At 43.2% G+C, this 26,136-nt stretch overlaps 1 protein-coding gene across 1 annotated transcript; it reads right to left on the bottom strand.

Moving 5' to 3' along the window:
• Nucleotides 1–763: 763 nt before the first annotated feature.
• EIF2B5 (eukaryotic translation initiation factor 2B subunit epsilon) lies at nt 764–10,519 on the bottom strand. The gene is made up of 16 exons (XM_067738238.1): nt 10,284–10,519; nt 9,045–9,169; nt 8,022–8,207; nt 7,753–7,930; nt 7,177–7,257; nt 6,824–6,901; nt 5,990–6,302; nt 4,963–5,108; nt 4,593–4,734; nt 4,366–4,467; nt 4,077–4,184; nt 3,850–3,940; nt 3,422–3,545; nt 2,577–2,702; nt 2,034–2,144; nt 764–1,858 (listed from the first exon to the last, which is right to left on the bottom strand). Exons 1-16 carry the CDS (start codon nt 10,491–10,493, stop codon nt 1,799–1,801), a joined length of 2,181 nt encoding a protein of 726 aa, XP_067594339.1. The 5' UTR covers nt 10,494–10,519; the 3' UTR covers nt 764–1,798.
• Nucleotides 10,520–26,136: the final 15,617 nt, after the last annotated feature.

Genomic DNA, 26,136 nt, shown 5'->3' with positions numbered 1-26,136 from the left:
TAAGAAAAGTAAATTAAGTCAAACCCTGGCCAGCCTGTTTTTTCCTCTTTAGAAATACTGAGTAATGCCCCTTAATACCCCTTAGTACAGTTCAGTATCCCCTTCCTCATCTTACTCCTCTCCACCCAAATGAAATGAAGAAAAGGCAACCATTTTACCTGTGATGTCCAGGAGGGCCACTTGTTACCAAAGACATCTGCTACAGTTTAAGCGTTAACAGAGTAAGGTTTATAGGAAAGCAACAAAGAGCTCAAAAAGGTGAGATAGAAGGGCCTGTCTCATGTTTGAGGTTAAAGGAGACAATATAGGTGACAAATTCCAGCTCTAGAGTCCAATAACAAATCCTTGCTCTATCAATGACCAGTTACAGGACCTCTATGAACTTCAGCCTCTTCATCTGAAAATGGGGATAAGACCTACTTCATAGGGCTGATGTGAAGGTTAACTAAAATAACACATGAAAAGTATTTAGCAAAATGACTGGGGACTTTCCCTGGTGGTCCAGTGGTAAAGAATCTGCCTTCCGATGCAGGGGATGCAGGTTTGATCCCTGGTCAGGGAACTAAGATCCCACATGCCTCGGGGCAACTAAGCCTGTGTGCCACAACTACTGAGCCCATGTTCCTCAAGTATAGAGCCCACGTGCTCTGGAGCCCGCACCACAACTAGAAAGAGAAGAAACCCGCACGCCACAACTAGAGAGAAGCCCGCACGCCGCAATGAAAGATCCTGCATGCCGCAACTAAGACCCGATGCAGCCAAAAATAAATAAATAAATGTATATAAAAAACAAATGTCTGTCATGCAGTAGATACTCTCTCAATATTAGGGGACAGCCCATTTCACAGGTTCTTCCTCTGTTCTTAGGATATCCATTGCTGGCTTGGGGTTGTATTTGCCTCTGGGGGCAATTTCCCTTCACTGAGACACTGAATATGCTGAAGGAAAAAGAATTCTGGATTATGAGGCTCAAGTCCTTAGCTTTACCCCTCAAGAGTCATGAGACCTTGAGCAAATTCCCTTATCTATAAGATGAAAAGTAGCCCAGCTTCTCTTGACAGTAGTACTGGATCAAATGGACAGAGCATGTGACAGACTGGCAGTGGTTAATGGACTTTACATATGGTTGGCATCATCACCTTCTGACAGAAAAGTGTTTGGACTAGGACTCTCTACAGAACTAGGTTCAGGCACACCACTCCAGGACCACAAATTGGCCCACAAAGTCTGGAAAAGAATCTAGGCCCTCTACCACCATGGCCATGGCAATGGTCAACTAGCGAGGCACCACAGTCCCACCTAGTGGCCATAACACCCCTCTTCTCCCTCTCCACCAGGTGTTAAGAAAGGCTACCACATCAGAGGTTGAGAACTCTTTGTTGACCTACTTCAACTGCTGATCAGTCAGAGTTGCAGAGAAACCAAATATACCCCTCTCTCTGTTTTTTAATATTAACAAATACAAGCAACAGAGAGGGCCAACTGCTCTCTGCTGTTCCCTGAGGGGAAACCAGAGCACAAAGCTGTTCCTCTGGCCTTCCTCTAACTGCAGGGCCTGCCTAGCTCCTCCTTAGGCAGAGTTGTTATCCAGCCCAACTTCCCTCATCTCAACTCCCCAGTCAGGATGGGAGGCACATGGCTGCTGGCGGTGGGAAGAATACTGTAGCTCCAGCCTCTGCTCCTTTAAGTCTCAGCTCAGATGGTGGTCACTCATCCTTCTGCAACTAGCCTCTCACTTGCCCTGGCCCAGAAACCAGGAGGGCAATCAACCACACCCACAGGAGCAGGTAGTGCGACTTCAGTCATCTTCAGATGACTCCTCTTCTGCCTCTTTTAGCCACTGGATGAACCTCTGCAGCTGTAAGGAAGCAGAGCGGAGAGCTACTGAGGGAGGGGCACATAACCCTCCTTTTCTCCTTAGCAGATAAACAGCTCTAACAACCAGAGTCCCAGGGACCAACCACCTGGAGTCTAAGGCCAGGAGCCAGGGAGCCAGGCAACCACTGCAGTGACAGGAAGGCAGCCTGACTTACCTGCTGGTTCTTGCGCAACTGCCGGCCCTTGTCAGTTGTATCCCTTTGGCTGAACCAGCTCAGGATTGTTTCCTCAGCCAGGATCTCCAGCTGGTAGAAAGCCATCAGTACCTGCAGAAGGCCAGCAGAGGAGATGAGATCTCAGGGGCCTTGCAGGGTTCAGCGAGACATAATGGATAACAGAGGAAGAGGAGGCAAGATCTAGTGCCTCTCTACCAGGCCCTCAGCCTCCTTCTACACACGGAGCAGCCTCCTCCAAAACAGGTAAGAATGAGCTCTTCACTCTGATACTGGGACAGGTTTGACTTCTGGAACTATTGCTGGGTAGTGCTTTGCACATTCCCAGGGTAACCTCCAAATGGTTGCCTTACTAGTTTGGCTCCAAGCTGTACTATCCCAGCAATAAGCACAACACTAGGGGTGGATGAAGCTGTTAACCAAACTCCATACGGATTCATGTCAGTCTATTTTGTGTCTCCACGGAGGTCACCAAGGCCTGTTTCAAAGTAAGTGCAGGACTTTGGGGCTTGACGTGGTATTCACCTTGGCCATGGAAGTACTAAGGGCTTCATGCTCCAGGAAGAAGTCCTCAATGGCTGCCAATGCTTCCAAATGATCAGCTGCACGCTTTATGTAGTTCCTAAAAACAGGGCTCCAGGTCTTGAGCAACTGTGGAAGAAAGGAGAAGTTGCAATATATTCCTGAGCATGCACCTACACCTGGACAGCAAAGAAAATCAATATTGATAACATGGGTCTTTCAAGACAAGATGGGGAGTTCCCTGGTAGTCCAGTGGTTAGATTTCGGCACTTTCACTGCCATGGCCCAGGTTCAATCCCTGGCTGGGGAACTGAGATCCTGCAAGTCACATGGCAAGGTCAAAAATTTAAAAATTAAAAAAAAAAAAAAAAAAAAAAGACAAGAGGGAGATGATACAGGTCCTGTGGAATTATGTCAGAGGGACTTGGGAGTGCTGGCAGTCAGGACTGGGGAAAAAGAAATTTCCTAGGGAAGGTGAAGGGGGTCAGATGCTGCAGGCTTCCTCAGAATACCTGTTTCCAGCCTAAAGGTTCACCTCATTCTGGTCAAATCATTTTCAGTCAGACAATATGACAGTCCAGGTCTATTCTGGGTATACCTTTGGGGTCTAGTACTGTCTGAATACTGGAATCTCAAAGGCCACTCAGTATTGAACCTAACTTGACTCCCCTGGACCAGCCAAACCTGCTCTAGAACCTAATCTGTGTCCAGAGGCAAGGAGAAAGGAACCACAAGTAACATATATCTCACAAGACCTTCTACTCCTGATTTCCTTTAAAGTCAAGCCCAGTAAGGATGTGTACCTGTCTCCACCCAACCCCTTGTACCCAGCCCCAATCTTTGCTTACGGGAATCAGCAGGGCACAGTAGCGGTTTGGGTCAAGTGGGGAATCCATGTGTTGCAGGGGGAACTCCAGGACCACATGGCTCAGCACCTGCATCACCTCCTTCAGGCTTATGTTGTAGGCGTACCTGTGGGGAGACTGGGGTGACACCAGGGCCTTCACTGGCCCTTTCAGCATACTGTAGGACTACGACTTTGGCAGGACACTGGGGGAGAGAAAGTCAGATGGAACAACATGGAAAGAGAGGGTTTTGGAAGGAGGAAGTCTATGCTGAGGCAAAAACATAATGTTCTCCTTGCTCCAAATGCTACCGGCCTTGTCCAGTTGGGATGTCGAGGGAACAGGTTCCTATTTGGAGAAGAAGTAGGAGAGAACCTACACCTGCCTGGGATTACCCCGAGGAGATGAGAATAAGGAGGAGCTGCTCTTACTTGAGAGAGTTGATCTCTAGGACTAGATTGTCACAAGAAATGTTCTCCTCCTTGCCCCGCTGTAGAGTTCCCAGGACTTCATTCTGGAACACTAAAATCAAAGCAAGAGTAAGTTCATGGGCCAATATCACTCCAGGATGCTTTAAGTCATCCAGTTCTGACTTTATGCCCAACCAAACTGGAGGCTTTCCTCTTTTGTCCCAGACACTGCTCCCCTGGCCACTTACCTTTGATGTCATCCATCTGTGGGGAGCCTGCCCGGCTATCTAGCTCTTCAGAATCCATACTTCGCTCACTTTCAGTTTCGCTCTCTTCTTCCATGTTGATTTTGAGTCCTGAGAATCCATAAAGGGTGAGAAAAGAGAAAAATACTGAAAGAGCCATTGACAGAGAGCAATATATCTGCTCAGTTTGCATAAATAAAATAATGAACAAGTAGTCTGATTCTGAAGTGTTCAATTTCCCTCAAAATAATCTGATTTAGAGGGTGGGTGGCAGGAATAAGGCTTAGCTCACCCCACAGATTCTGCCGTAGTTCCTCCTCTTCCTCCATGTTCATGTCTGCTGTTTTCCAGAGGTAGCCCTGGCCTGCAACTCCGACTTCTGCTGGATTGTAATCTGGAAAAGGCACGGATCTTTAGCAAAGGCCCAGTAGAAGCACCAACCCCTTAGGGGGAACCTTGGTTTTTCTATGGAGCAGAGAGACACACAGATAGATGCCCCACACCTGCTGAGCCTCACACCTTTCAGCTTCACTTTCTCCTTTTCTTGGTCAGCCCCAGAATCATCACTGAACTGACCATCATCCTCATCATCTTCTGCATCGGGAGGGTGCAAAGAGATCACCGAGCCCTCAGGCAGCGTGATATCTGGGCCTACCACCACCTGGAGGAGAAAAAAGGAGTGGGTGGCACAGACTGATTAGTGTGTTGGGGAAAAGTACATCCTGAAAATCAGAGTGACTTTTATTTACCAAGCCAAATAGAAGGTAAATGAAACCACTGGATTGGGACTCTCAATTCAGGGTGGACTGGGTGGACATAAGGCCCCTTTCTGGCTCAGCATAACCACCACTCAACTTGGGGCCTATGTGCAGTGTGGAACAGGTCTTACCTGGGAAGTGAGGACACAGCGTGGCTTCAGGATAACTTTTTCCTTGACCTCAGCATTGTCACAGAGCACAGACTGACGGATCTGTGCTCCAGCAGCCACTCGGACGCCCTGCCATAGGAAGGCCTCGTCCAGCACCACATTATCACCTGGCTCAGGACAGGAAGGATTCCTGGTCACCCAGGGCCCCAATTCCAGACCAGGGCCATTTGTGGAGAATGGGGCTGACTGACATCAGCACAGCTCCCACCAAGCTCTACTACTCCCTCCCCAATTCACCAGCAATACCCTCTCCCTAAACTTGGGCCAGAGACGCCTGACTACACTCCACCAGGTTTACAACAATTACAGACTATATACTGGACTTAAGAACCTGAGAACCCTTAAGATTTCTGGAGACTCCTTGAGCTCAAGAACCTTATTAGAATTAAATCCATGCCTAAAAGTAGAACCAAATTATTCCACCTCTTCTTGTACATTTTAGAATTAGAATCTTATTGTTGTTCTTTTAAAGGGGTGGTTCCATTACAAGCATCACTTTCTTATAACCAAAGCAAGTTACTAAGAGTAGAAAGGACACTGGATTTAAAATCAGAACACTCAGATTCAAGTCCCAGCACTGCCTCTTATTAGCTATGACCTTGGGTGAGACAACCTTACAGCTTTTTTGTTTATCTATAAACTTATCTATAAATAATACCTACCTCACAAGGTTTTTAATAATGTATGCAGAAGCCCTTTGTAAACTGCAATGCACTAAAGAGATGTTATTATTGCATGTTAATTATCCAGTTGGTCCTGAATGTGAATATAGGGTACCCTGAAATGTGAAGAGTCACCCAATAACAGGCTCACAGGCCACAAATTAAAGTATCACTGTTTTTACATCCCTATTTCTTCCTTTATTAAGGCAGCCACTCTAGTTCCTTATTCTCTGGGACTATCCCTCTGTATCCTTTTCTAGAGACATGGGGTTCCCCCAGGTTCCTGCTCCTAGGATGGCCAGCTTGACCTCCCCACCTGTACTCACCAATGTGACAGCCGGGGCCAATGACACTGTTGGTGATGGAGCAATTGCTGCCAATGACAGTGCCAGAGCCCAGGAGCACATTTTCCTCCAGTATGCTGCCATGACCCAGGCTGACCTCAGGCCCTCGGTAGATGTTGTGTCGGGAGTGAGTGCAGCTTTGGGTTGTGCTGTCAGTGAAGTTCGCCTCTGGGGTGAGAGGATAGACCCATCGGCGGATGACATCAGCGCAGATAGCAGCATACATGTGTAGGTTGGAGACCCGGGCACCATATTCCTTAGTTGTCACATGCATGTGGATCTGGTTTCCTAAGATCTGAATGAGGAGAAAAAAAGAGAGGTCACTCAAGCAAGCAAGAGAGAAAGAACATCCCAGGTATAATTCTATTCTAACTTTCTTAAGTTTCCTACTGCCTCTCAATGTCACAGCCAAGTGGCCTGAGACTTTTCTCTGTATACTGCTTCTCTCTCCTCTCCAGCTCTTTTCCTTTCTCCTAAGGTTTAATAAAACATAAAAGGGGACCAAAACTCCCCCAACCCTTCCCAAGGGAAAACAAACTTTCACATTATGTGTAATGGTGGATGTTCATGTTTTTAGCAATTTATCTGTTGATCTTGAGATGTTTTTAGCATGTCACTGGTGATCAGATGGTATTGGGGATCTGCCAAAAACCACAAATGAATCTTTTGCTTTTGTGTGTCAGTAGGGTCTACTGTGCCCTAAAAATGGGCAGAATAAAAAAGCAAATGGAGAGAGAAAAAAAGGGGGACCAAATTTATCAGCATTGAGATAAAATCACAGCCTTCTTCTAACGAGGCATTGGGAGCTTTTCTTACCTCCTCATTTACTAACAGGCCTCGCACAAAGTCATCTCGAGTTTGGTAGTCGAAGTTGTCTGTAAAGAGTTGAGCCACCTGTGTGGGGAAGTCAGAGGGGGCCAAGGTTAAGCATTATTCTCTGGAAGCAAACACAAGCCCCCCAGAGACCTATCAGACACTATGACAGCAGGATATGGGCCAGAATCCCAAAAAAGCCTGCCAATAAGATACTGGGGTCAAGATGATAGCACCTATTTGCTGTAGATAAGAGAATGAAGGAGAAGAAATATACCCTGGCCTTTTAAGGGGGTGATAATAAACCCTCAGAGTTCTACTCTTTAGATGTGCAGGCTTGGCCCTGAGGAGCTCACCTGAGGAGAGCAGATGCTGATATGACAATCAAGTAAATCATAGCGAATCTCCACTCCATCTCCACTGCCCTGGAACAAGCTCTGTGGGGAGAAGTTACAAGGACTTATTATTATTATTTTTTAATAAATTTATTTATTTTCTTTTTGGCTGAGTTGGGTCTTCATTGCTGCGTGCGGGCTTTCTCTTGTGGCGAGCAGGGGCTACTCTTTGTTGCGGTGCGCGGGCTTCTCATTGTGGTGGCTTCTCTTGTTGTGGAGCACGGGCTCTAGGCGTGCAGGCTTCAGTAGTTGCAGCGCGTGGGCTCAGTAGTTGTGGCTCACAGGCTCTAGAGCGCAGACTCAGTAGTTGTGGCTCATGGGCTCTAGAGTGCAGGCTCAGTAGTTGTGGTGCACGGGTCTAGTTGCTCCATGACATGTGGGATCTTCCTGGACCAGGGCTCAAACCCGCGTCCCCTGCATTGGCAGGTGGATTCTTAACCACTGTGCCACCAGGGAAGTCCCTACAAGGACTTTAACTCATCTCTCCTGCTGAAGCCTGTCACTTTCCCACCTCAAGAACCCCAGATACCCACACACCAGAGGAAAAGAAAAACGTCGGAGGCCTTGGGTCTTCTGGAAATGGAGCACCCGGTTTGTGGCACTATCCACAGCCACTACCACATTGTCCTCATGGCAACGAGTTGGGTGGCTGGGGGATGACTCCTTGAAGATCATCGTCATCACAGACACATTTTTTTCCAGCTTCCGCCTTAACCTGTAAAGGATAGGAGGGAGAGAGTTGCAAAAAAGCAGTCTTAGGGCTCTGCTGGTCCCAAACCTCATCTCTACCATTTTCCCATCCTGACCTGTGTTCTTCCAGGGCTCTGGTAATATTGATGTTTGAGATGACATCCCCATACACCAGAAGGAAGTCAGAGCGCACCAAGGCCTTAGCATCAACATCACGGAGAATATCCCCCAGTGATCTATAGAGCTCTGATGTAATTATTCGAACCACGTTGAGGGATGTAGGGCGGCACCACTTGGATTTCCTAAAGGAAGGGAGGTGAGGGGGATGAGTAAACCAAGCATAAACATCATGCAGAGCTTCCCTATTTTTTCTCCCCACTCAACATTCACACTCCTTTGCTATGGCTTTTTCTGGGTTCCTGTCAGCATCCTTGACTTCAAAGAGGTTTATGAACTATAATTAATGGTTTCAGCATAGTCTGTCACTAGTCTTGTTTTATGGGTTAGAGAAACATGGCTATTTCCTCTCCATACCCTGACCCCTGTCCCTAAACACGGATTTGAACTAAAAATCCCGCTGAGACTTAGGTTATACAAAGTATCCTGGGAACACACATTTCATGCCACTTTTCTCCTTCTAAACCTCATACCAAATTTAGGAGCTGTTTGATGAAGACCATGCTAACATCCTAGTCTTTATTTCCTAAGCTTCCATAAATCCTGAGATTCACTCTTTTTCAAAAACACTTCGCTAAACATTTGTTAAGTGTTTACTATGTGCGTGGTACTAAGCTAGGCACCAGGAATACAAAAATGAGGAAGAGCTCAATATTTAGAAGCTCAGTGGAAAAACAAAGATATTACTCTTGTAACTTGCATATTGGAGCCACTAAATAAAAAGCAAAACCCATTGGGTACAAACTTTGTGAGATTCAGAAAAAATCCAAATGCTATTCTTTAATCTTTGTCATGGCTTCAGCTGCTCACCTCCTAAGTGAAGAGAATGCCCTTAGACCTTATGATGGGATCCAAACAAATACATTTTTCTCCCTCATAATCTCCTCTTATTTAGTTATACCCATCCTAAGGAAACTGGGAAAAAATGGTGAAACATGGAAAGAAAAGTTGCAGAGCCTTACAATAAATGTTCCTTGATTTGGGCAGCCTTCCAGCAACAAAAGACAAAGGTTTCCTGTACACCTGTGGCAGTCAGAAATTCCAGAGTGTAGTCAATTAGCGCCACATTGGCCAGGGGCAAGAGGACCTGAGGGTAGGAGATGAAAAAAAGTCATGAGGGTCCTCTGAGTATCATTCTTTTCCCCATTCCAACCACAATTTTCACTCCTCTATCAGTATTTTCAAACACTAGTTTTTACTTTATCTTTCCTATTTAAAACTAATCAGGCTGCTGCCTTTAATGTTCATGGCATACTCTAAACATCAGAGTCTAATGGGTTGCAATTGGGATATAGTAGGCATGGAATCTACTTGCTTAGCATCAGACACAGAGCTGGTATAGAACAGCAAACTATCCCTGACAAAGGATAATATAGAAATCAATTACATCTCCAGAAGCTTAAGTACCACTCATGCTTTTTTTCCCATAAAATTTCCTTCCTTGATCCCTTTCTAAGAGTCAGGGGCTAGCCATCCCAATCAACTGTACAAAATAAACAGCCATTAGACTATTTAGAGGGAGTGGTGAGTCAAAGAGGTTTTTCCTGAACTGAATGCAAGTCCTTTTCTTTGAACTGGGGACTGCTGAATGACCCAGCAATCCCTAGGACTAGCTCAGTCCAGTTCCCCAGTGTCTGGACAATACTGGGGACGCGGGCAACCAGCCACTGAACCTGTTCTGTTCTCCTTTTGACAGATAGCACTAGCTGTCACTAAAACCTGAAAAGAAAAAAAGCACACTACAAGAGATCCAAAACAGCTGTTACTATGGAATCAGACCAGCCTGCTCTTTTTTCAGGCACATGACTTCCCTTTTGGAGGCAAAAGGAGGTGACAGTCCCTTTCACCTAAGGATTTTTCTTTCCTCTACATAAGTGCGGCGCAGCCTCCTCTTGAGGCACTGAATCCCCGTGTGAAGGCTTCTCACAAGCACTGCTTCCTCATTAGCCCCTGCAGGCCTCCCAGACCTGAGGTGGACAGCATTACGAGTGCCCAAACCTGCCTGCCATTCACTTGGTCAGGCAGTCGTCAGGGCTTTAGACGGTCTCTCCGCCTTTTTCCTAACCAGATAAAACCGATTTCTGGGAAAGACCGTGGACACAAGTCCTTCCAGAGCGCGCCTCACTAGGCAGCCAAAAAGATAAGTTGGTCTAGCTCCGCCACCTCCGGACCCTCTGGCAGCTTTCGCGCGCGGCGCTCACCCGAGGCTGGTCCTTGGAGATGGGGAAGAAGCGGCGGTTGAAGCTGTCGGCCACCAGAACTGCTTGTAGGGGCGGCGGCTGTTCCTCCTCCGCCCCTCTGGCTGCTCCACCGCCGCCGCCGCCGCTGCCACCGCCTGCCGGCCCGCTGCCGCTGCGCTTGTTGGGCCGACCGGCCACCACACCAGGCGGCGCCACCACAGAGGCCGCCATCTTCTTCTCTCACAGTCACCACTTCCGCTCGGAAACTGACACGGCACGCAGTAGGGGACAAAAAGATCCAGCACTCGAAATGCGAAGCACTAGCGAAGGGAGGCCGGGAGGAGCTGAGGAGAAAGGAATGCGCATGCGTCTCCCCTAGACCTGCCTGAAGGCTGAGCAGGAAGGAGCACGGCCTGGGGCCCTGCGGCGCTCGTGGCCGCATGTTGAGGCGCCCGGGGTTGGGGTCCTGTGGACTGCAGACTCCATCTGCAAGTATTATCGGCTGTCATTTGTTCGTGAGCAAGCTGAGATTCTTGGGGGATAATGAGACACGTGGTCTCTGCGAAGCGGCCAGATCCTTTCTGGATGTGTAATCTTCTTCGCCCCGAGCATGTTAAAAATTGTGGTCCTCCGTCTTCATTCTCATCACCTAATGTGACCCAGCACCCTGGGGAGCTCAGAACCGAGTCAGACATTCCTTCCCTCAGGGCACTCACAGTCTACATAAATAAAGAACGTGGAATAGAAGGGAGAGTAGTAATTCTATTAAGCGCTGATCGTGGCGGGGAATGATACAAGCATTATCGCACTTAGTTCGTCACACGTCTCTGAGAGAACATTTTATCCATTCGTTCAACAAATATTTCTTTTTCTTTTTAAATTTATTTTATTTATGTATTTTTGGCTGCTGTGGGTCTTCGTTACTGCGCGCCGGCTTTCTGTAGTTGTGGAGAGCAGGGGCTTCTTTTGTTGCGGAGCACGGGCTCTAGGCACACGGGCTCCAGTAGTTGTGGCACGTGAGCTCAGTAGTTGTGGCTGGTGGGCCCTAGAGCACAGGCTCAGTAGTTGTGGCGCACAGGCCCAGCTGTTCCACGGCATGTGGGATCTTCCTGGGCCAGGGCTCGAACCTGTGTGGCCAGGGCTCGAACCTGTGTCCCCTGCATTGGCAGGCGGATTCTTAACGACTGTGCCACCAGGGAAGCCCCAACAAACATTTCTTCAAGTCTCAGTGGGGTGAAGTTCACCCAGCTAGTAAGTGGAAGAACTGGTGTTGGAACCCAATCCATATGATGTCATAGCTCCACAATCTTTCTGCCATGTGTGGATAAAAATTTATTATTTTATGATGTCTTCATTTATTCACTAATTCAGCCTATCAGGATTTATTGAAGCTCTACTCTGTGCCTTAATCAGATTGGAAATAAAGGCGGAACCACGAACACTCTAAAGTTGAGTAGGCCTGGAAGATGTAAGCCGCAAGGCCCGAGTCTTGAGAGGCGCGGCACCAAATGGGGAAAGAGGCAGTGGGCTGCAGCGGGTAAGCCAGGCCTACGGAAGTGCGGGACCTTGGGGACGTGGTGGAAGCGAGGTGAGGCAGCTTGGGTGTCCTTAGGTGGACAAGGAACTTGCCAGCAAGGCACCGTGCTCTTCCAGCACGAGAACTGTCGGAGTTCCACCATCGATTCCTCAAAGTTTCTGCAAGCGTCGTTGCAGAACACACCCCCACGGCCGCGTTGCATGTCTGGATTCGGAGTTCCAAGGGCTGAGGTTTGTTTCCGTCTGGCGGCTGTGGCTTGGCCCGCGTTACTCAGGCACCCTCCTCGTGGGTCCGAGGAGTCTGTCATTTCTACCCTCTACCAGTTAATGAGAGTGCTGAGCGAAAACTGTTTCTTCAGAATTTTGGAAAATTTAGCCTGGAGAAGGAAAGGCAGAAGGCAACTCAGTAAAAGTTTTCAATTAAAATGAGCGTACATTGTAGAAGAAGGTGTTCCACTGTCCTACAAAAGATGGGTGAGTAAACAAACAGGACTAGTAATTTGTGCGAGTACACACACGAGGGGGTTGCGTGGGGGTGTGTTGAGGGTATGGGAAATAGGTCCAATTGTAGAAAATTTTAAATGACTCCTGACACCTCTGAAAATGTGAGTGGTAAATCCAGGCCTTGTAATTCTGTAGACAGGTAGCTGGATGCATAAGATTTTAATGGATGGGTCTTAAGGAGACTCTTTCTCGACCGGTTGTTATTTTTTTTATTTTTTATTTTTTGCTTCAAAACTTAACAACAACGAAACAAAAATGGGCAAAGGACTTGAATGGACATTTCTTGAAAGAAGGTATACAAATGGCCAACAAGCACATGAAAGGTGCTTAACATGACTAATCATTAGGTAAGTGCAAATCAAGACTGCAGTGAAATATCATCTCATGCTCATTAGGATGACTGTTATCAAAACAAACAAACCAAACCCCAAACCAAAAACCAGAAAGTAAGAGGCATTAGTGAGGATGTGGAGAAATTGGAATCCTTGTGCACTGTTGGTGGGAATGTAAAATGGTACAGGCACTGTGGGAAACGGTATGGTGGTTCTTTGAAAAATGAAACACAGAATTACTATGTGATCCAGCAATTCTACATCTAGATATATACCCCCAAAAAGTGAAAGCGGGGACTCAAACAGATATTTATACATCCGTGCTCATAGCAACATTATTCATGATAGTTAAAACATGGAAGCAACCCAAGTGTATGAATAGGTAAGTAAAATGTGGTACCCTAGCATATAATCCTCAGAGCTGGGTTCCATTCCAGCTTCTAGTCATTTACTAGCTGTTTATTCTTGGGCAGGTTACACAATCGCTCTATGCCTGGACTTCCTCATGTTTGAAATGGGATAATAACAGTACTTACGTCATAAGGTTGAAAAGCCCTTAGAACACTGTTGACACATTGTCAGTACAACTTAAGTATTAGCTAATATTATGATGATGCATTTTTGTCTGCAACTTAATTTTTATTTAATATATGGTGGAATGTAGACAAACCTAGCTATTTTCAATGATTCCATAACATTCTGTAGTATGCATATACCATTATTTATCCAACCGTTTCTCAACTGGTAAGCATTCAGATTTTTTTGCAGTTTTTGCTATTACAAATAATGCTGCAACTAGCATCTTCCTATTGATATCTTTATACATTTGCATTTATTTCTTAGAATTTGTTCTTAAAGGAGAGTGACTGGTTCAAATTGAATTCAATTCCCATGGCAGGAGATATGCTGTTGAACTCACTGGGAAACCTGCTGAGACTTAATTGCTCATGATGTTATATTACTTAATGGCTATCCATGGAAAATGTGCCATTTTGCCCTGACACTGGCAGTGTATGAGAGTGCCTATTCCCCTACAGCTTCACAGAGTGTGTTGTCAACAGTTTGGACTTTCTGTCAATCTATAGGGGAATGAAGTGTAGTTTTAATTTGTATTTCCCGTTTTTAAAAAAATAATTTTATTTTATTTTGATTCTTTTCTCTCTTTTTTTAAAAAAATTAATTAATTTATTTTTGGCTGCACTGGGACTTCGTTGTTGCACGCGGGCTTTCTCTAGTTGTAGAGAGCAGGGGCTACTCTTTGTTGCAGTTGCTTCTCTCATTGCGTTGGCTTCTCTTGTTGCGGAGCACGGGCTCCAGGCATGCAGGCTTCAGTGGTTGTGATTTGCAGGCTCGAGAGCATAGGCTCAGTAGTTGTGGCACATGGGCTTAGTTGCTCCATGGCATGTGGGACCTTCCTGGACCAGCGCTCGAACCCGTGTCTCCTGCATTGGCAGGTGGATTCTTAACCACTGCACCACCAGGGAAGCCCTGTATTTCTCTTAGTTTGAGTGAGGTTGAACATGTTTTCATATGTTAAAAGACCATTTGGTCAACCGTCAGTTCTGGTTCTTTTTGTAAATTAATATATTGCCATTAAGGTTTCAAAATGAGTCTTGAATATCACCCAGTCTAGAATGCAAGCTCTGTGAAAATTGGGGATTTCTATCTGTTTTAGTCACTACTGTATCCCAGGTCTAGAAGAGTACCTGGCACATGGCACATGCTCAATAAATATTTGCTGAATGAATGAGTGGTTGTTGCCACTCAGTAAGTGAGAATCTCATCAACTTTAGACAAATAAGTAGAAGTAATTTCAGGCTCCTCAAGCTGAAGCTTATGGGTTTTTTTTTTGCGGTACGCGGGCCTCTCACTGTTGTGGCCTCTCCCGTTGCGGAGCACAGGTTCCGGACCCGCAGGCTCAGCGTCCATGGCTCATGGGCCCAGACGCTCCGCGGCATGTGGGATCTTCCCAGACCGGGGCACGAACCCGTGTCCCCTGTATCGGCAGGTGGACTCTCAACAACTGCGCCACCAGGGAAGCCCTGTTTTGTTTTTTAAATTGTGTTAAAGTACACATAACATAAAATTTACCATCTTAACCATTTTTAGGTGTACAGTTCGGTGCTATCAAGTACATTCACATTGTTGTGCTACCATCACCACCATCCATCCACAGAACTCTTTTCATGTTGCACAACTGAAGCTCTGTATCCATCCAACAATAATTTCCCATTCTCTTCTCCCCTCAACCCTGGCAACCACCATCCTACTCTCTGTCTACATGATTTTGACTACTCTAAGTACCTCATATAAGTAGAATCAAATAATATTTGTTCTTTTGTGACTAGTTTACTTCACTTAGCATGGAAGAATGCTAAGTGAAATAATGCTTAGCATGAAATGTCCTCAAGTTTCATCCATGTTGTGGCATACATCAGAATTTCCTTCCTTTTAAAGGCTGAGTCATATTCCACTGTATGTATACACCACATTTTACTTATCCATTCATCTGTAATGAACACTTGGGTTGCTTCCATGTTTTAGCTATTGTGAATAATTCTGCTCCGAACATGAGTGTATAAATATCTGTTTGAGTCCCTGCTTTCACTTTTTTGGGGGTATATATCCAGAAGTAGAATTGCTGGATTGTATAGTTTAATCTTAAACCACCATACTGTTTTCCAGCACCTGTACCATTTTACATTCTGGCCTACAGTGCACAAGGGTTCAAATTTCTCCATATCCTCACCAATGCTTGTTATTTTCTTTGAAAAAACGTTTATTTTATAATGTCCATCCTAACCGGTGTGAAGTGGTATCTCACTGCGGTTTTGACTTGCATTTCTCTAATGACTAGTGATGTTGATCATCTTTGCATGCACTTATTGACCATTTGTCTATTTTCTTTTGAGAAATGTCTATTCAAGTCCTTTGCCTTTTTTTTTTTTTTCTTTGCCCTTTTTAAAATCAGTTTTGTTGGGACTTCCCTGGTGGTCCAGTGGCTAAGACTCTGTACTCCCAATGCAGGGGGGCCTGGGTTTGATCCCTGGTCAGGGAACTAGATCCTACATGCCGCAACTAAGAGTTTGCATGCTGCAACTAAACATCCTGCACGCAGCAACAAAGATCCCATGTGCTGCAACTAAGACCCGATGCAGACAAATAAATAAATAAATATTAAAAAAACATCAGTTTTGTTGTCATTGAGTTGTAGGAGTTCTTTATATATTCTGGATTTCAATCCCTTATCAGATATATGGTTTGCAAATATCTTCTCCAATTCTATAGATTGCCTTTTTACTCTGTTGGTGGTGTCCCTTGATGCACAAATGTTTTAAATTTTTTTTTTAATAAATTTATTTATTTATTTATTTATTTTTGGTTGCGTTGGATCTTTGTTGCTGCACGTGGGCTTTCTCTAGTTGCGGTGAGCGGGAGCTACTCTTCGTTGTGGTGCACGGGCTTCTTATTGTGGTGGCTTCTCTTGCTGTAGAGCACGGGCTCTAGGTGCGTGGGCTTCAGTAGCTGTGGCATGCAGGCTCAGTAGTTGTGGCTCGGGGGCTCTAGAGCGCAGGCTCAGTAGTTGTGGCACACGGGCTTAGTTGCTCCGCAGCATGTGGGATCTTCCAGGACCAGGGCTTGAACACATGTTCCCTGCATTGGCAAGCGGATTCTTAACCACTGCACTACTAGGGAAGCCCGATGTTTTAAATTTTGATGAAGTCCAACTTATCTATATTTTTCTTTTGTTGCCTGTACTGTTGGTGTCATATCCAAGAAATCATTGGCAACCCTGTGTTTTCTTCTAACTTTTATAAATTTACTTATTTTATTTATTTATTTTTGGCTGTGTCGGGTCTTTGTTGCTATGCACAGGCTTTCTCTAGTTGTGGCGAGCAGGGACTACTCTTCGTTGCGGTGCGCAGGCTTCTCATTGCAGTGGCTTCTCTTGTTGCGGAGCACAGGCTCTGGGCGCGAGGGCTTCAGTAGTTGTGGCATGTGTGCTCAGTAGTTGTGGCTCGTGGGCTCTAGAGCGCAGGCTCAGTAGTTGTGGCACATGGACTTAGTTGCTCTGAGGCGTGTGAGATCTTCCCAGACCAGGGCTCGAACCCGTGTACCCTGCATTGGCAGGCGGATTCTTAACCACTGCGCCACCAGGGAAGCCCCTCTTCTAACTTTTAAATGGCACTTTTTTCAGGTTCTACCTGTAAAGATGTCAAAATAATGGTATGATATATCCCCTTCAGGGCACCCTTGATACATGTACAAGAGCTGGACTTTTCTAGACATTGCTAAACAGTCAGTGCTCTGTTTATTGTATGCATCGAACCGATGGATTAGAGCACTTTCAGGGTAAAGCTTAAGGCCTTTCATGCTTCTCAGCTGGGCTTACTTGCTGCTTAGTGATCAGAGCCAATTATTCACTGCATGAGTGTTTATTTTTCTAATAACTTGCAGGTCTGGAGTATTTGTTCTGAAAGTTGAGGGTTGTTAATATGCTATCGGATAGCTGAGGTTTTTACTGTTCATGTCCTAGCTTGCTGGTCTCTCTCTGTCTCTTTTTTTTTTCCCCCTGGAATCTTCACTATCACCTCCAGAGGTGTAACTAGTCTCTAGAGGTATGACAATCCTCTTTGTCCAGGATGAGAGTTGAGGAAAAATATTCTTTAAACTTTCTCAAAAGTTCAGTTGAGGGCTTCCCTGGTGGCGCAGTGGTTGAGAATCTGTCTGCTAATGCAGGGGACACGGGTTCAAGCCCTGGTCTGGGAAGATCCCACATGCCGCGGAGCAACTAGGCCTGTGAGCCATGGCCGCTGGGCCTGCGCGTCCAGAGCCTGTGCTCCGCAACGAGAGGCCACGACGGTGAGAGGCCCTCGCACCGCGATGAAGAGTGGCTCCCGCTCGCTGCAACTAGAGAAAGGCCTCGCACAGAAACGAAGACCCAACACAGCCAAAAAATATAAATAAATTAAAAGAAGGCTCAACATAAAAAAAAAAAAAGTTCAGTTGAAACAGGTTGAGGTTATTCAAAAGAAACTGCACTTAAAAACTTAAGGGAGGGGGCTTCCCTGGTGGCGCAGTGGTTGGGAGTCCGCCTGCCGATGCCGGGGACACGGGTTCGTGCCCCGGTCCGGGAAGATCCCACATGCCGCGGAGCGGCTGGGCCCGTGAGCCGTGGCCGCTGAGCCTGCGCGTCCGGAGCCTGTGCTCCGCAACGGGAGAGGCCACAACAGTGAGAGGCCCGCGTACCGCAAAAAAACAAAACAAAACGAAACAAAAACCAACAAAACTTAAGGAAGGAGAAGGGTGTGGGAAAAAAAGAAAGCGATTGACACACATAAAACAGTACTTTGGCTAGACCCTGAGATACTGGAGGGTGACCTGTGGAGTTAGGCAATACCACCCCCTAGAGGTAATTGCCGTGCACCAACCTACTCACCAATTGTTAGTAGACCTTTCAGGCTGGATGGGAGAGCCAGTAGGGTTCCTGAGGCAGTATTGCCAAGAGGAAAAAAAGTGTGGCCAAGCAGACCAGCCTGAACATCAAGGTCTTGAATCCAAATGAGCAAGGATTGTAGGAACAGTGTGCGAACCTAGAATTGTCTTCTCAGAGAAATGATCTTTCAAGAACAAGAAATAAAGACATTTTCAGATAAACAAAAACTGAGACAATTGATCATCAGAAGACCTTGACTAAAGGACTTTGACCTTCTAAAGTTACACTGTCTAGTGCAGCAGCCACTAGCCATATATAGCTATTAAAATTAAAATTATATAAAATAAAAAATCCAGTAATATAATCACATTTGCCACATTTCAAGTGCTTAGTAGTCACATGTGGCTAGCAGCTAGTATACTGGAAAGTGCAGATATAGAAAATTTCCACCATTTTGAACAGTATATTGAACAGCACTTCCTCAAGCAGGAGAAAATTCCAGAACAAAGGTCTTAGCTGCAAGGTGGAAGATCTAGTAAACAATATTGTAAATATATGAGTAAAGTGAAACAAATATTGATACCAAAAATATTAATGTCTAAATTGGGGAGGATCAAAAAAAGAAAGTACTAAATTACTTATATGTATAAGTCAGGAAGGAGGTGATCAGAGTTAAAAAAATTCTAAGATCGTTATTCACATAAAGACTGGACCAAGAAATAGAATGCAGCAATATGCTGTTTACAAGCGATACACTTAAGACATAAGGACTCAGAAAAGCTGAAAGTAAAAAGATGGCAAATGTTGTCCAAAACTAATCTGTCGGTAAGCTGTGCTAGAAATAGAACTGGTCATGTTATAATGATAGAACTTTAATTCACAGGAATATAAAACATTTCAAATTCTGTGCACCTACAAATGCAGCTTTAAAACATATGAAGTAAAAATTTACAAAACTATAAGAAACGGTTGACAAATCCACTCTCAGAGTAAGAGATTTAAAATGTATTTCTCTCAGTATTTGGTAAGTCAAGCAGATAAATGAATAGGATACAGAAGTCTTGAATATCACAATTAATCATGTTGATCTAATGAATTTATGTAGAATACTGCACTCAGTAATGAGATAATATGCATTATTTCCAAATGCCGGTGGAATGTTTGTGAACATTAACTGTGCATAAAGCAAATCTCAACAGATTGCAAGAAATTGGTGTCAGATAGACCCTTTGAAAAGTATGGTTCATAGAGCAGCAGCAGCACAATAAAGCCTGTTAAGAAATGTGGAAGCTCAGGCCCCACTTCAGACCTCCTGCGTCAGAAACTGCATTTTGACAACACCCCCAGGGGATTCATGTGCACATTCAAGTTTGACATGTGTTGACACAAAGTATATTTTCCGACCACAGTGTAATTAAGTTAGAAATCAGTAATACAAAGATAATTTAGAAAACCCCATGTATTTGGAAATTAAGAACATACCTCTAAAGATAGTTATATATGTGTACATATATGTATATATAAATGCCTGTTTATATATATAATGTTGTTTTTTCCATCTACAGGCATTACTTGGTATACTTGTGCATTCGTCAACCCCACAGGTTGGTTCCCTGGGTCCACAACCCCCAAATTGGGAATCACTGTCTTAAACTTTGTGACAATAATACTAGTTTAATTGTAGACAATATTTTGAGAGCCAGTAATGTGCTTTTTTCTTTATCTTTCTGAATACATGACATCATTATGGTTGGTTTGAGGCTTGCATCTGCCTGAGAAGAGATTAGGATTTGTAACAGAAAGGAGGCAAAGAGAAAGAAACAAGCAGTGAAAAAAAATTTTCATAATGAAAAAGTTAAACATACACAAAAGTAGAGAAAATAGTATAATGAATCCTAGATACCCATCACCATATGAAACAGTGATCGACTTATAGACAGTCTTATTTCATCTGTACCCTTCAGCGTGCTCAGAGTCACCAAGGCCACCAGCACCAAGAAGCAATTCCAGAATTTCTGAGACTGGACACCTACCACTCCCCCAAACAAAATAAAGTTATTTTCCCAGTAAAAACAAAAACAAAAAACAAAAATCTTATGATTTAATCTGTAAATATTCCAGCATTTATCTCTAGAAGAAAAGAATTATTTAATAAAAATAACTACAATGTCATTATCCTGCTGAAAATTAACAGTGATTTTTTGATATCATTAAATATCCACTCTGTTCAAATTTTCCCACTTAGCTAATAAGTGTTTTTTCTTTCAACAGTTTATTGTTTAATTCAGGATCAAAATAAATTCATACATTGCAATTGGTTGAAATATCTCTTAAGTTTCTATCTTTTAAAAAATAATCATTTTGAAATAATTTCAGATTTACAGAAAAGTTGCAGAATAGTACAGAGAGTTTCCTAATATACTTCCCCTAATGTTAACAATTTATATAACCATAATATAATAGTACATGAAATCCGTAAAATTAATACTGGTACAATATTACTAAGTAAGCTATAGACTTACTAGAATTTCAACAGTTTCCCCTTTCAGTATCATTTCCTGCTCCAGGATTAGATCAAGACCCCCCATTGCATTTAGTTTTCACTTCTCCTTAGTCTCCTCACATCTGTGGTGACTCCTCAGTCTTTCCTTGCTTTTCATGACTTTGACACTTTTTGGTAAGTACTGGTCAGTTATTTTGTAGAATGTCACTCAATTTAGTTTTGTTTAGCAGCTTTACTGAGATATAATTTACATACCATATAGTACACTCATTTAAAGTGTGCAGTTCAGTGTTTTTAGTATATTTACAGAGATGTGCCTCTATCATCGTAATCTAATCTTAATACATTTTCATCATCCCATAAAGAAAGCTTGTATCCATTAGCAGTCACTTCCCATTCCTCCCAACCCACCGCTATCTCCTCCCCCACCAACTCTCGGCAGATATTAATCTACTTTTTATCTCTATGAATGTGCCTATTCTGGACATTTCATATAAATTATATGACACAAGGTGGCCTTTTATGTCTTTCACTTACAGAAAATTGTCAAGGTTCATCTATGTCGTGGCATGTATCAGTACTTCATTCTTTTTTATGGCTGAACAATTGTCCATCATATGGATATACCACATTTTGTTTATCCATTATCAATGGATGGACATTTGTTTTTTTTCCATTTCTTGGCTGTTATGAATAATGCTGCTATCAACATTTGTGTAAAAGTTTTGTGGGGTTATGTGTTTTCATTTATCTTGGGCATATACCTTGGAGTAGAATTGTTGGGTCATATGGTGACTCTATGTTTAACATATTTAGGAACTGTCAAACTATCTTCCAAAAAGGCTACACCATTTTGCTTTCCAATCAGCAACACATGAGGGCTCCAATTTCTTCATGTCCTCACCAACACTTGTTATTATCTGTCTTTTTGATCAGAGCCATTCTCATGAGTGTGAAGTGGCCTAGCATTGTGGTTTTGATTTGCATTCTCCTAATGACTAAGATGTTGAACATCTTTTCATGTGCTTATTGGTCACTTGTATGTCTTCTTTGGTGAAACATCTATTCAAATTCTTTGCTCCTTTTTATATTTTATTATTTTGGCTGTGTTGGGTCTTCGTTGCTGCGTGCAGGCTTTCTCTAGTTGTGGCAAGCAGGGCCTACTCTTCGTTGCTGTGCGTGGGCTTCTCACTGAGGTGGCTTCTCTTGTTGCAGAGCATAGGCTCTAGGCATGCAGGCTTCAGTAGTTGCAGCACGTGGGTTCAGTAGTTGCGGTGCATGGGCTCTAGAGTGCAGGCTCAGTAGTTGTGGCGCCTGGGCCCAGCTGCTCCACGGCAAGTGGGATCCTCCCAGACCAGGGATTGAACCCGTGTCCCCTGCATTGGCAGGCGGACTCTCAACCACTGCACCACCAGGGAAGTACTATTTTTTATTTTAAAAAAATTTTATTTTATACTGGAGTAGAGTTGATTAACAATGTGTTAATTTCAGATGTACAGCAAAGTGATTCAGTTATACATATACAGGTATCTACTGGTTTTCAAATTCTTTTCCCATTTAGGTTATTATAGAGTATTGAGCAGAGTTCCCTCTGCTATTTATTATTTGCTCCTTTTTAAATTGGTTATTTGTCTATTTATTTTTGGGTTATAAGAGTTCTTTATGTTTTCTGGATACAAGTCCCTTATCAGATGTATGAACCTCAAATATTTTCTTCCAGTCTGTGGGCTCTTTTTCCCCCGCTTCTTGATGATTCTTTTAAAGTACAAAAGTTTTCAATTTTGATGAAATCAATTTATCTATCTTTTTTATCATTTGTGCTTTTGGTGTCGTGTATAAGAAATCATTGCCCAACCTAAGATCATGAAGATTTACTCCTATGTTTTCTTCTAAGAGTTTTAGCTCTTGCATCTAGGTCTAAAGATATGATTTGAGTTAATTTTTGTGTATGGTGTGAGATAGGGATCCAAACTCATTCTTTTGCATGTTGATCTCTAGTTATCCCGTCACCATTTGCTGAAAAAAAGAAAAGATTCTTTTCCCTATTGAATTGCCTTGGTCCATTTGTAAAAATTAATTGATCATAAATGTTAGGGTTTATTTATGAACTCCCAATTCTATTTCATTGATCTATATGTTTATCCTTGTGTTAGTACGACACTATCTTGATTATTGTAGTCTGTAGTAAGTTTTGAAATCAGAAAGTGTAAGTCTACCAATTGGGTTCTTCTCTTCCATGATTATATTGGCTATTTTGAGTCTCTTGCATTTCCATATGAATTTTAGAATAAGCTTCTCAATGTCTGCAAAAAATGCAGGATTTTGATAGGGATTACGTTGAATCTGTGGGTCAATCTGGGAAGTATTGCCATCTTCACAATATTAAGTTTTTCCAAATCTTGAACATGGTATATCTTTTCATTTATTTAGATCCTCTTTAATTTTTTTTAGCAATGTTTTATAGTTTTCAAGATACAAATCTTGTACTTTTTTTGTTAAGTTTACCTAAATGTCTTATTTTTTATAATTCTTAATTTTATTTTCAGGTTGTTTATTGCTAATGTATATAAATAGAATGCTTTTGTATACTGATCTTGCATCTTATAATCCTGTTGAACTTATTTATTAGTTCTGATAGATGTTTTAGTGGATTCCTTCAGATTTTCTATTTATAAGATCCTGTCAGCTGCAAATATAGTTTTACTTCTTCCTTTCCAATCTGGATGCCTTTTATTTATTTTTCTTGCCAATTGTCCTGGCTAACATTCAGTACAATGTTGACTAGAAGTGGAAAGAATGGACATCCTTATCTTGTTCCCAATTTTAGGGGGGAAAGATTCAGTGTTTTGCTATTTAGTGTGATGAAAGCTGCAGGTTTTTCATAGATGCCCTTTATCTAATGATTGAAGAATTTCCTTTTTATTTTTAGTTTGTTGATTTTTTTATAATGAAAGGTGTTGGATTTTTGTCAAATGCTTTGTCTGCATCTGTTGAAATAATCATGTGGGTTTTGCCCTTCGTTCTTTTTTTAAAAAATAAATTTATTTATTTATTTTTATTTGTTTATTTTTGGCTGCACTGGGTCTCCGTTGCTGTGTGCGGGCTTTCTCTAGTTGCAGTGAGCGGGTGCTACTCTTCGTTGCGGTGCGCGGGTTTCTCAGTGCGGTGTCTTCTCTTGTTGTGGAGCACGGGCTCTAGGCACGCAGGCTTCGGTAGTCGTGGCTCATGGGCTCTAGAGCGCAGGCTCAGCAGTTGTGGCCCACGGGCTTTGTTGCTCCGCGGTATGTGGGATCTTTCCGGACCAGGACTGGAACCCGTGTCCCCTGCATTGGCAGGCGGATTCTTAACCACTGCGCCACCTGGGAAGCCCTACATTAATGTACTTTCAATATTAAATCAACCTTGTATTCTTGGGATAAATCCCACTTGTTTATGGTGTATAATCCTCTTGATATGTTGCTGGATTCAGTTTGTTAGTACTTTAGTAGTTTGAGAATTTTTGCTTTTAGATTCATAAGGGATATTGATCTGTAGTTTTCTTTTTTATAATGTCTTTGTCTGATTTTATTTTATTTTATTTCATTTCATTTCTTTTTTTTTTTTTTCTGGCTGTGCTGCACGGCTTGTGGGATCTTAGTTCCCCCACCAGGGATTGAAACCGGGCCCCCAGCAGTGGAAGCATGGAGTCCTAACCACTGGATGACTAGGGAATTCCATGTCTTTGTCTGATTTTAGTATCTGGGTCATAACACTGGCCTCATAGAATAGTTATGAAATATTCCCTCTGCTTTTAATTTCTGGAAGAGATTGTGTAGAATTGATATTAATTATTCTTTATATATTTGACAAAATTCCCCAGTGAAGCTATCTGGGTCTATGGGAAGTTTTTTCAAATTATTAAAATCAGTTTAGGTTTGTTTGGTATTTTATCACGATTAAAGTTATGCATCTTAAATCTCTTTTACTTTGTAGATTCCTTTTCTCCCTTTCTATATATGTTTGCAGTTTGTGAAAAAAAAAGTTTTGAATGAAGCAACATTTAATGGCTTACATTTGAAAGTGATTATATAGCAAGATAATAGGCAGTTTGAGAGTGAAAGGAATTTCTATATATTTTTATATCCCTCTTTAGCATATCAAGGACTAGGCCTAGTTGGTCAGATTAGGAGTTTTTCTCATAGTGTAGAGAAGATAATGCTGTCATTTTGTCAAGAAACTAGAGTTAGAAAGAATGATGATGTGACATAGGGAAAAACCTAACCCCTGAGATCCTAGGGGATTGTAGGGAAAATAAGAGGGTCAAAATAGGTGAGACAGTGGCAAGAAGGGAGATGGTCAAATGCGTGCCTTTGTTTCCCCTCTCTGGGCCCCAGTTGAGTGCTATGTACCAGTAGCAAGGAGAAAGCTTGCCTCTCTTTGATTGATTGTGAAGATCAGAACGTTACAGTTCTCTGAGGGGATCCCAGAGGTAGAAGCTTGGGGAAGAGCTGCCTCTAACTGCTTGCTGCTATGGTCGTTGGCAGACCTGCCTGATGTGTGTGTGTGTGTGTGTGTGTGTGTGTGTGTGAGAGAGAGAGAGAGAGAGAGAGAGAGAGAGAGGTAGCTACACTAATGTGTTTAATTATTTCCAGTCCCTGCAGATGGAAGGGGATTGCTACCTGGTCCTAGATTGACCTGGGAATTAAGAAGCACCCTCCATGTGCTTCAGCAGAATAAAACTGTTTCATCACTGGTTCATAAGAGCAGTCTATTCCAGGCCGTCCACAGTTAAGGTGGTTTGCTCTAGCTCAAAAGACTCTTACAATGTGACCTATATAGGTGCTGAGGGAACACAAAATCATAAACAGGCAAAGAAAATTGACAATTTACTTAAGGGGATTCAGTCTCAGGAAGAATGACTCTATTAGTCAGGGATTATAGAGAAACAGGATATTTATATTCTGAGGAAAAAATATATACAGAGAGAGATTTTAAGATTTTAAGAAATTGGCTCTTTCTTTTTTTTTTGGGGCCACCCTGCGTGGTATGCGGGATCTTAGTTCCCCGACCAGGGATCGAACCCGTGCGCCCTGCCATGGAAGTGTGGAGTCCTAACCACTGGACCACCAGGGAATTCCCAAGAAATTGGCTCTTGTGATTCTAGGGGCTAAATCTGTAGAACAGCCTGAGAGGTTGAAAGTTTGGGAAGGTGTTGATGTCAAAGTCTTGAGTTTGAAATCTGCAGGGCAGGCCAGGAGACTGGAAACTCAGTCAGGGTTTCTACGTTGTACTCTTAAAAAAAACTCTTCTTTATTGAGGTATAATTGACAAATATGTTGCACTCTTGAGGCAGAATTCCTTCATCAGAAATGTCAGTCTTTGCTCTTAAGGTCTTCAATTGATTGGATGAGGCCCACCCACATTATGGAGGTTAATTTGCTTTATTTAAAGTCTATTGACTGTAAATGTTAATCACATATAAAAATACCTTCACAACAGCATCCAGACAATTATTTGACCAGACAACTGGGTTCCATAGCCTAGGCAAGTTGACACATAAAATTAACCATCTCAATGACCAAG

The sequence above is a fragment of the Pseudorca crassidens genome, chromosome 5 (assembly GCF_039906515.1).
Source record: "Pseudorca crassidens isolate mPseCra1 chromosome 5, mPseCra1.hap1, whole genome shotgun sequence".
Classification (NCBI taxonomy): domain Eukaryota; kingdom Metazoa; phylum Chordata; class Mammalia; order Artiodactyla; family Delphinidae; genus Pseudorca; species Pseudorca crassidens.
The sequence above is the reverse complement of the archived record's forward strand: the minus strand, read 5'-3'. Positions and strand labels throughout refer to the sequence as shown.